General features: G+C 46.4%; 1 protein-coding gene across 5 annotated transcripts; it reads left to right on the top strand.

The window, feature by feature from the left end:
* The first annotated feature begins 2,149 nt into the window (after positions 1-2,149).
* On the top strand, positions 2,150-7,391 carry MCL1 (MCL1, BCL2 family apoptosis regulator). 5 transcript variants are annotated; one of them, XM_025369615.1, is made up of 4 exons: positions 2,200-2,535; positions 2,995-3,115; positions 3,466-3,713; positions 4,476-7,391. In XM_025369615.1, the coding sequence occupies exons 1-4, from the start codon at positions 2,428-2,430 to the stop codon at positions 4,590-4,592; spliced, it is 594 nt and encodes a 197-aa protein (XP_025225400.1). In that variant the 5' UTR covers positions 2,200-2,427; the 3' UTR covers positions 4,593-7,391. The 5 variants fall into 5 exon arrangements, with proteins under 5 accessions (XP_025225370.1, XP_025225362.1, XP_025225380.1 ...); XM_025369606.1 differs by having other exon boundaries at positions 2,315-2,451; positions 2,642-3,115; XM_025369585.1 differs by having other exon boundaries at positions 2,150-3,115; positions 3,649-3,713.
* The last annotated feature ends 2,237 nt before the right edge of the window (positions 7,392-9,628 follow it).

Genomic DNA, 9,628 nt, shown 5'->3' with positions numbered 1-9,628 from the left:
ATGGTTCTAGGTCCTGCCCAAAACATAACTGGGTGGTATGGACACCGTATCGCCTTACTAAACTGTGACATTTTGGGGATTAGGAACTTTTGGGCAAGCAGGTGACTCACGCCTATAATTCCAACACTTTATTTATTTATTTTGAGATGGCGTTTCACTCTTGTTGTCCAGGCTAGAGTGCAATGGCACAATCTCGGCTCACCGCAACCTTCGCCTCACAGGTTCAAGTGATTCTCCCGCCTTAGCCTCCCAAGTAGCTGGGATTACAGGCACATGCCACCACAGCCCGGCTAATTTTGTATTTTTAGTAGAGATGGAGTTTCTCCATGTTGGTCGGGCTGGTCTCAAACTCCTAACTTCAGATGTTCCGCCCACCTTGGCCTCCCAAAGTTCTGGGATTACAGGCGTGAGCCACCGCGCCAGGCCTCATTTTTTTTTTTTTTTGAGACCGAGTCTCACTCTGTTGCCCAGGCTGGAGTGCAGTGGCACTATCTCGGCTCACTGCAACCTCCGTCTCTCAGGTTCAAGCAGTTCTCCTGTCTTAGCCTCCAGAGTAGCTGGGATTACAGGTGCGCACCACCACACCCATCTAATTTTTGTGTTTTTAGTAGAGACAGGGTTTCGCCATGTTTCCCAGGCTGGTCTCAAACTCCTGGGCTCAAGCAATCCACCCACTTCAGCCTCCCAAAGTGCTGGGATTACTAGCATGAGGCACAGAGCCCAGCCTGTAATCCCAACACTTTGGGAGGCCAAGGTAGGAGGATCACCTGAGCCCAGGAGTTCAAGACCAGCCTGGGCAAAATAACGATACCCCATCTCTACAAGAAATAAAAAAATTAGCCAAGCCTGGTGGCATGCACCTGTGTTCCTAGCTACTCGCGAGGCTGAGGTGGGAGAATCACTTCAGCCCAGGAACCCAGGAGGCTGAGGCAGCAATGAGCCCTGATGGTGCCACTGCACTCCAGCCTGGGTGACAAGGCAAGACCTCATCTCAAAAAAATTTTTAAAAAGTGAGCTTGCTCACCTTTCCTATGTCTCTCAGCACCTTGCTTTCGAATTTTAGCTATTATTTTTACAGATCTTTTAACAAAAAGGCTGCTTTAATTAATGTTAACATACGTGGCATCTAACAGGATCCTTTTTCCCAAGGGCTTTACAAACCTCTAGAGTCAAATGTGCCTTACTATCAGCACCAAAATAAATGGTGTCAACCGGGTGCAGTGACTCACGCCTGTAATCCCAGCACTTTAAGAGGCTGAGGCAGGCGAATGACCTGAGGCCAGGAGTTCAAGACCAGCCTGGCCAACATGGTGAAACCACGTCTCTACTAAAAATACAATAATCAGTCGGGCGAGGTGGCTCCCAACTGTAGTCCCAGCACCTTGGGAGGCCGAGACTGGCGGGCCACTTGAGGCCACGAGTTCGAGACCAGCCTGGCCAACATGGTGAAACCCAATCTCTACTAAAAATACAAAACCTAGCCGGCTGTGGTGGCGCACGCCTGTAATCCCAGCTACACGGGAGGATGAGGTATAAGAGTCGTCTGAACGTGGGAGGTGGAGCTTGTAGTAAGCCGAGATCACGCCACTGCACTCCAGCCTGGGCAACAGAGCTAGACTCTGTCTCAAAACAAACAAAAATGTTGTCAAGACTCTCAGACGAGTTGCTAATGGAGTAAGGCCTATATGTAAATAGCGCCAAAGACTATGCAACAGAGATGGAAGAAGCAAGCAGGGAGGCAGGAATAGTTTAGCCGTGGCAGTTTTAGCTTAGTCCACTTATATAAATGGTTCTTTAGGGTAGTACATGGAGCATCCTCATTTCCAAACATTGAACTGAGAGCTGTGCAAAATAACTCCAAGTTCCCAACTATGCCCCCTTAATTATCCCTATCATCTAAGACTGTTGTTCCTATCCATCACTGAACTTCCTCGTCCTCTTCCTTCAACCCCTGTTAGTCAATGGTTGAAATTTTGATTTGGTAAAAAAGCTCTGGCAAAAACCAGTAAAAGGGGCTCGCGAATCAGGTCTCAGGGAAGCACAGAGGTAGCCACTAGAAGGCCCGAGGTGCTCATGGAAAGAGCTCGAGCCCAGGAGCTCGGAGCCGCCGTTACGTAACCGGCACCCAGAGCCTCCGAAGACCGGAAGGCCCCGCTCAGGCCCCGACCCCGCCCCGGCCCGGCAGCCGGTAGGTGCCGTGCGCAACCCTCCGGAAGCTGCCGCCCCTTTCCCCTTTTATGGGAATACTTTTTAAAAAAAATTAAAGTTCGCTGACGCCACCCAGTAGGACTGGCCGCCCTAAAACCGTGATCAAGGAGCTCCTCGCCACTTCTCACTTCCGCTTCCTTCCAGTAAGGAGTCGGGGTCTTCCCCAGTTTTCTTGCCAGGCGGCGGCGGCGGCGGCGGCGGCGGCGGCGGCGACTGGCGATGTTTGGCTTCAAAAGAAACGCGGTAATCGGACTCAACCTCTACTGTGGGGGGGCCGGCTTGGGGGCCGGCAGCGGCGGCGCCACCCCTCCGGGAGGGCGGCTTTTGGCTACGGAGAAGGAGGCCTCGGCCCGGCGAGAGATAGGGGGAGGGGAGGCCGGCACGGTGATTGGCGGAACCGCCGGCGCAAGCCCCCCGGCCGCCCTCACGCCAGACGCCCGGAGGGTCGCGCGGCCGCCGCCCATTGGCGCGGAGGTCCCCGACGTCACCGCGACCCCCGCGAGGCTGCTTTTCTTTGCGCCCACCCGCCGCGCGGCGCCGCTTGAGGAGATGGAAGCCCCGGCCGCCGACGCCATCATGTCGCCCGAAGAGGAGCTGGACGGGTACGAGCCGGAGCCTCTCGGGAAGCGGCCGGCTGTCCTGCCCTTGCTGGAGTTGGTCGGGGAATCTGGTAATAGCCCCAGTACGGATGGGTCACTACCCTCGACGCCGCCGCCAGCAGAGGAGGAGGAGGACGAGTTGTACCGGCAGTCGCTGGAGATTATCTCTCGGTACCTTCGGGAGCAGGCCACCGGCGCCAAGGACACAAAGCCAATGGGCAGGTCTGGGGCCACCAGCAGGAAGGCTCTGGAGACCTTACGACGGGTTGGGGATGGCGTGCAGCGCAACCACGAGACGGCCTTCCAAGGTAAGGGGGTTCATTAATCGCCAAGGCCTCACTCTCTTTTTTCCATCTCTCCCTGGACTCACCCGCCGAGGGTGGGTGGAAACCGAAACGAGTCAGTGTTGAAACGTGTCTCATCCTATTCCTGAAACCAGAATATTCTGGCCTTGAGTCATTGTTTCCGCCCATCTTGATTCTTTTGGAAATGGCAGCTCTTGTTCAAAGACCGGAAAGGGTGGGATGTCAATTCCAAGTGGGGTCGACCTGAGTTCTATAAATCCCAGTAGCCACTTTCCCGCCGTGGGTGGGCAGGCGAATCTTGCGCCGGTTTAGACAAAGGAGGCCGTGAGGACCTGCATGCTTTTCTTCCCCAGGCATGCTTCGGAAACTGGACATCAAAAACGAAGACGATGTCAAATCTTTGTCTCGAGTGATGGTCCATGTTTTCAGCGACGGCGTAACAAACTGGGGCAGGATTGTGACTCTCATTTCTTTTGGTGCCTTTGTGGCTAAACACTTGAAGACCATAAACCAAGAAAGCTGCATCGAACCATTAGCAGAAAGTATCACAGACGTTCTCGTAAGGACAAAACGGGACTGGCTAGTTAAACAAAGAGGCTGGGTAAGTTTTCCTTAAGGATGAAAGGGGACTTGGAGTGGAAGTAGAATGAAGGATTTATTTAGAGAGGTGGGGATATCTAAAGGTTTTTATGACGCACGGCTGTTTGCAGGCTCTAACTAAAGGACCATTGTTTATTTGATAATGATTTAAGTAGTGGATCCTTAGAGATAGTGGTATGGCGGTCTTGAATTGTATCAAAAATCTTGGTTTTCTCTAGGCTATTTTTTGTTCCAGTTCAGTTGAATACTCTTCAGTGGATTCAAACCATGAAGAAATAAGTCACCAGGGGAGGATAGTTGAAATACATTCCTAAGGCGCTCCCTGTTTTAATTGAGAAGATACGGGGTGGACCTTGCGTTTTAAACAGAAACCCAGATCTGATGCAGGATGTACTTAACCACGTTGAGAAAAACTCATCTTCGCAGTTGAGGTGTTGATGAAATATTAGGTGGTGGAGATTTGAGAATAAGTGTTGTAGTCTTTTACTTCATGGGAACTCTGGAAGTCCCTTGGTTTGGATAAATCCTAATATGACCAAGATAGTACTGTAAAATGAAGTTTAACTATCATGGGTGCCCACTTAAGAAACTGAAGAACTTAGAAATGTCTTTTTTTTTTTGCCCCAGGGTGAATAATAATTGGTTTACTGTTGTTTTAGGGGGGATCCTTAGATATTTTAATTTACCTTCTTTCTGGATAGTAGTGTCGTTAAGAGAGCAGAAACCCATACTTGAAAATGTGCTTTTCTTTTTTGTTTTGTAGGATGGGTTTGTGGAGTTCTTCCATGTAGAGGACCTAGAAGGTGGCATCAGAAATGTGCTGCTGGCTTTTGCAGGTGTTGCTGGAGTAGGAGCTGGTTTGGCATATCTAATAAGATAGCCTTACTGTAAGTGCAATAGTTGACTTTTAACCAACCACCACCACCAACCACCAAAACCAGTTTATGCAGTTGGACTCCAAGCTGTAACTTCCAAGAGGTGCACCCTAGCAACCTAGCCAGAAAAGCAAGTGGCAAGAGGATTATGGCTAACGAGAATAAATACATGGGAAAAGTGCTCCCCATTGATTGAAGAGTCACTGAAAGAAGCAAAGCTCAGTTTCAGCAACAAACAAACTTTGTTTGGGAAGCTATGGAGGAGGACTTTTAGATTTAGTGAAGATGGTAGGGTGGAAAGACTTAACTTCCTTGTTGAGAACAGGAAAGTGGCCAGTAGTCAGGCAAGTCATAGAATTGATTACCCACCGAATTCATTAATTTCCTGTAGTGTTAAGAGAAGCACTAACAATGCCAGTGACCTGTGTAAAAGCTACAAGGAATAGAACTATGACTGTAAGCCTCAGTACTGTACAAGGGAAGCTTTTCCTCTCTATAATTAGCTTTCCCAGTATACTTCTTGAAATAGAAAGTCCAAGTGTTCAGGACTTTTATACCTATTATACTTTGGCTTGGTTTCCATGATTCTTACTTCATTAGCCTAGTTTATGGCCAATAATACTTGATGGAAGACTCAGTAATTAGTTATGAATATGGATATCCTCAATTCTTAAGACAATTTGTAAATGTATTTGTAAAAATTGTATATATTTTTACAGAAAGTCTATTTCTTTGCAACAATGAGAGTATCGAATTTACATTAGTTTTTTTCATACCCTTTTGAACTTTGCAACTTCGGTAATTAGGAACCTGTTTCTTACAGCTTTTCTATGCTAAACTTTGTTCTGTTCAGTTCTAGAGTGTATACAGAACGAATTGATGTGTAACTGTACGCAAACTGGTTGTAGTGGAACCAATCTGATTGATAAACTATGCAGGTTTAAATTTTCTTATCTGATTTTGGTAAGTATTCCTTAGATAGGTTTTTCTTTGAAAACCTGGGATTGAGAGGTTGATGAATGGAAATTCTTTCACTTCATTATATGCAAGTTTTCAATAATTAGGTCTAAGTGGAGTTTTAAAGTTACTGAGGACTTACAAATAATGGGCTCTGATTGGGCAATACTCATTTGAGTTCCTTCCATTTGACCTAATTTAACTGGTGAAATTTAAACTGAATTCATGAGCGCATCTTTAAAGCTTTTACTAAAAGATTTTCAGCTGTTCTGAATGGAACTCGTTAGCCATGTGCATATAAAAAGATCACATCAGGTGGATGGAGAGACATTTGATCCCTTGTTTGCTTAATAAATTGTAAAATGATGGCTTGGAAAAGCAAGCAAGTCTAACCATGGTGCTATTATTAGGCTTGTTACACACACAGGTCTAAGCCTAGTATGTCAATAAAACAAATACTTACTGTTTTGTTTCTATTAATGATTCCCAAACTTTGTTTCAAATTTTTGCATTGGCATCTTTGGATTTCAGTCTTGATGTTTGTTCTATCAGACTTTTATTTCCTGTCCTTCCTTGAAATTGCTGCTTGTTCTGCTCCCTCAACAGATATTTATATCAAGTCCTACAGCTTTCCCCTGCCATCCCTTTCTAGCCCTTTTAGATTTTGGCACTGTGAAACCCTGCTGGGAACCTGAGTGACCCTCCCTCCCCGCCAAGAGTCCACAGACCTTTCATCTCTCATGAACTTTATCCTGTTAGCAGGTGGTAATACCATGGGTGCTGTGACACTAACAGTCATTGAGGGGTGGGAGGAAGTCCCTTTTCCTTAGACTGGTATCTTTTCAACTATTGTTTTATCCTGTTTTGGGGGGAAATGTGTCAAAAGTCCCCTCAGGAATTTTCAGAGGAGGGAACATCTTACGAGGCTTTCTCTAAAGTTTCCTATGTATATGAGTATGCTCACTTAAATTTACAGAATGAGGTGAGCTGTGTTAAACCTCAGAGTTTAAAAGCTACTGATAAACTGAAGAAAGTGTCTATATTGGAACTAGGGTCATTTGAAAGCTTCAGTCTCTGAGCATGACCTTTAGTCTGTGGACTCCATTTAAAAATAGGCATGAATAAGATGACTAAGAATGTAATGGGGAAGAATTGCCCTGCCTGCCCATCTCAGAGCCATAATGTCAACTTTGCTAGAGCTATTTTTACCTATCTATTTATCGTTCTTGATCATAAGCCACTTATTTATATCATGTATCTCTAAGGACCTAAAAGCACTTTATGTAGTTTTTAATATTAATCTTAAGATCTAGTTACGGTAACTAAAACAGCCTGTCTCCCAAATCCAGTGGAAACAAGTGCATAGATGTGAATTGGTTTTTAGGTGCCCCACTTCCCAATTCATTAGGTATGACTGGAAATACAGACAAGGATCTTAGTTGATATTTTGGGCTTAGGGCACCCCAAGTGGTTTGGGAAAGGAGGAGGGGAGTGGTGGGTTTATAGGGAGAGGACGAGGCAGGTGGTCTAAGTGCTGACTGTCAGCTACATAGTTCAGGCAAATCCTCCAAAAGGGAAAGGGAGGGGCTGCTTAGAAGGATGGCTCTCAGTGACTACTTTTTGACTTCTGTTTGTCTTATGCTTCTCTCAGGGAAAAACATGCAGTCCTCTAGTGTTCATGTGCATTCTGTGGGGGTGAACACCTTGGTTCTGGCTAAACAGCTAGTACTTTTGATAGCTGTGCCAGGAAAAGGACCAACTACAAATTAATGTTGGTTGTAAAATGTAGTGTGTTTCCCTAACTTCCTGTTTTTCCTGAGAAAGAAAATAAATCTTTTATTCAAATACAGGGTGTGATATGGGTCTTTTCTCATCGACGCCTCTTTTCCTTCCCCCTCTTAGGCAAACCTTTTAGAGAAGTCAGCTGAGCAAATATGTATAGGTGCATTCAAAGCAAAAGCCTCACAAAGCTGATTTGCCTTAGAGCAAAGGACAGTTCCTTTCTTCAATTCAAATTAGAGGTGTTGGGTTTTTAATTAAATATATTACTGCTGTACTTGGAAGAGTTCCTAAACCTCCAAGTAAAAAAATCAAAAACCTTCTGGAAAAAAAATCAAAATCTCTGTCTTGATTTATTTATTTTTTTGAGACGAGGTTTAGCTCTTGTTGCCCAGGCTGGAGTGCAATGGTGTGATCTCGGCTCACCACAACCTCTGCCTCCCGGGTTCAAGCAGTTCTCCTGCCTCAGCCTCCCAAGTAGCTGGGATTACAAACATGCGCGACCACACGCGGCTAATTTTGTATTTTTAGGGTTTCTCTGTTTTGGTTGGGCTGGTCTCGAACTCCCGACCTCAGGTGATCCGCCCACCTTTGCCTCCCAAAGTGCTGGGATTACAGGCGTGAACCACCGTGCCCAACCTGTGTCTCGGTTTTTTGAATCACCAGGTGTTGGTTTGTTTGTTTTGTTTTGAGGCAGAGTCTCACTCTGTCGCCCAGGCTAGAGTGCAGTGGCACAATCCCGGCTCACTGTAACCTCAGCCTCCCGAGTAGCTGGGATCACAGGTGCCTGCCACCATGCCCGGCTAATTTTTTTTTTTTTTTTTTTTTTGAGATGGAGTCTCGCTCTGTCGCCCAGGCTGGAGTACAGAGGCGCGATCTCGGCTTAGTGCAAGCTCCGCCGCCTCCCAGCTTCACACCATTCTGCCTCAGCCTCCCGAGAAGCTGGGACTACAGGCGCCTGCCACCACGCCTGGCTAATTTTTTTTTTTGTATTTTTAGTAGACACGGGGTTTCACCATGTTTGCCAGGATGGTCTTGATCTCCTGACCTCGTGATCCGCCCGCCTTGGCCTCCCAAAGTGCTGGGATTACAGGCGTGAGCCACCGCGCCCGGCCTGCCTGGCTAATTTTTGTATTTTTTAGTAGAGGTGGGGTTTGGCATGTTGGTCAGGCTGGTCTTGAACTCCTGATCTCAGTGATCCACCTGCCTCAGCCTAAGCGCTGGGATTACAGGCCTGAGCCACCGCGCCTGGCCTTGATCTTGAGGTAAGAGGGTACTGTATGGCATTTACTCTATCATAACACCTAAATAATACCTAAAGTTAAAAGAGTTTTGATGAAGTTCTTGGGAGCAGTGCTTTTCCCCTTCCATTTTCCAAAAGGAGGTAAAAAGAAGCCAGTCAATTTCAAAAACCCCTATCCTGCCTTTATTTTCGGGTACCTTGAAAGCAAGCTAAATCACCATGGAAATGTGCAAATGTGAGGTTTGCATACTTGGTTTTAAGCCTTGAGCACCAGATGCTAATCAGGCAGTCAGGATTCTGTGCCTTCCTGCATTCAGTTGCATTTCTATTTAAAAGCACGTTTTGGCCGGGCGCGGTGGCTCAAGCCTGTAATCCCAGCACTTTGGGAGGCCGAGACGGGCGGATCACGAGGTCAGGAGATCGAGACCATCCTGGCTAACACGGTGAAACCCCGTCTCTACTAAAAAATACAAAAAACTAGCCGGGCGAAGTGGTGGGCGCCTGTGGTCCCAGCTACTCGGGAGGCTGAGGCAGGAGAATGGCGTGAACCCGGGAGGCGGAGCTTGCAGTGAGCTGAGATCCGGCCACCGCACTCCAGCCTGGGCGACAGAGCCAGACTCAGTCTCAAAAAAAAAAAAAAAAATAAATAAATAAATAAAAGCACGTTTTGGTTTGGAAGCCCCTTTCTGGAGCCTAACTACCAAAAGGCAGCAGCTTTTTGTATCATTACAAAGAAAGCTGTGTAAGTGCACTCCCAAGCCCAAGCCTTGGCCTGAGTTAAGTTAGTGCTATTGCTCCCGTTGATGTGCTATGATGTAAAACCGTTTCTGGTGCAGTGTTCCTTTGCTCAGCACCTTAAAAACTTGGATTTAATAGTAACTGGGTAACCTTAATCACTAGTCAGAATAATCAACACTTCGCTTTATTTGACATAACCAGACTTTCTCAGTTCCTGTTTTGTGTCTAGAGCAAGGTCTTCATACTGTTTTCGTTCAGAAAATTTTTATTTAAAACAGTTGTGACAGCTGAAGCATTTTTTTTTTTTTATTTTTTTTTTTTTTT

Source organism: Theropithecus gelada, chromosome 1 (assembly GCF_003255815.1).
Source record: "Theropithecus gelada isolate Dixy chromosome 1, Tgel_1.0, whole genome shotgun sequence".
NCBI classification, from domain to species: Eukaryota; Metazoa; Chordata; class Mammalia; order Primates; family Cercopithecidae; genus Theropithecus; species Theropithecus gelada.
Note: the sequence above shows the minus strand (reverse complement) of the source record. Positions and strands in the feature narration are given on the sequence as shown.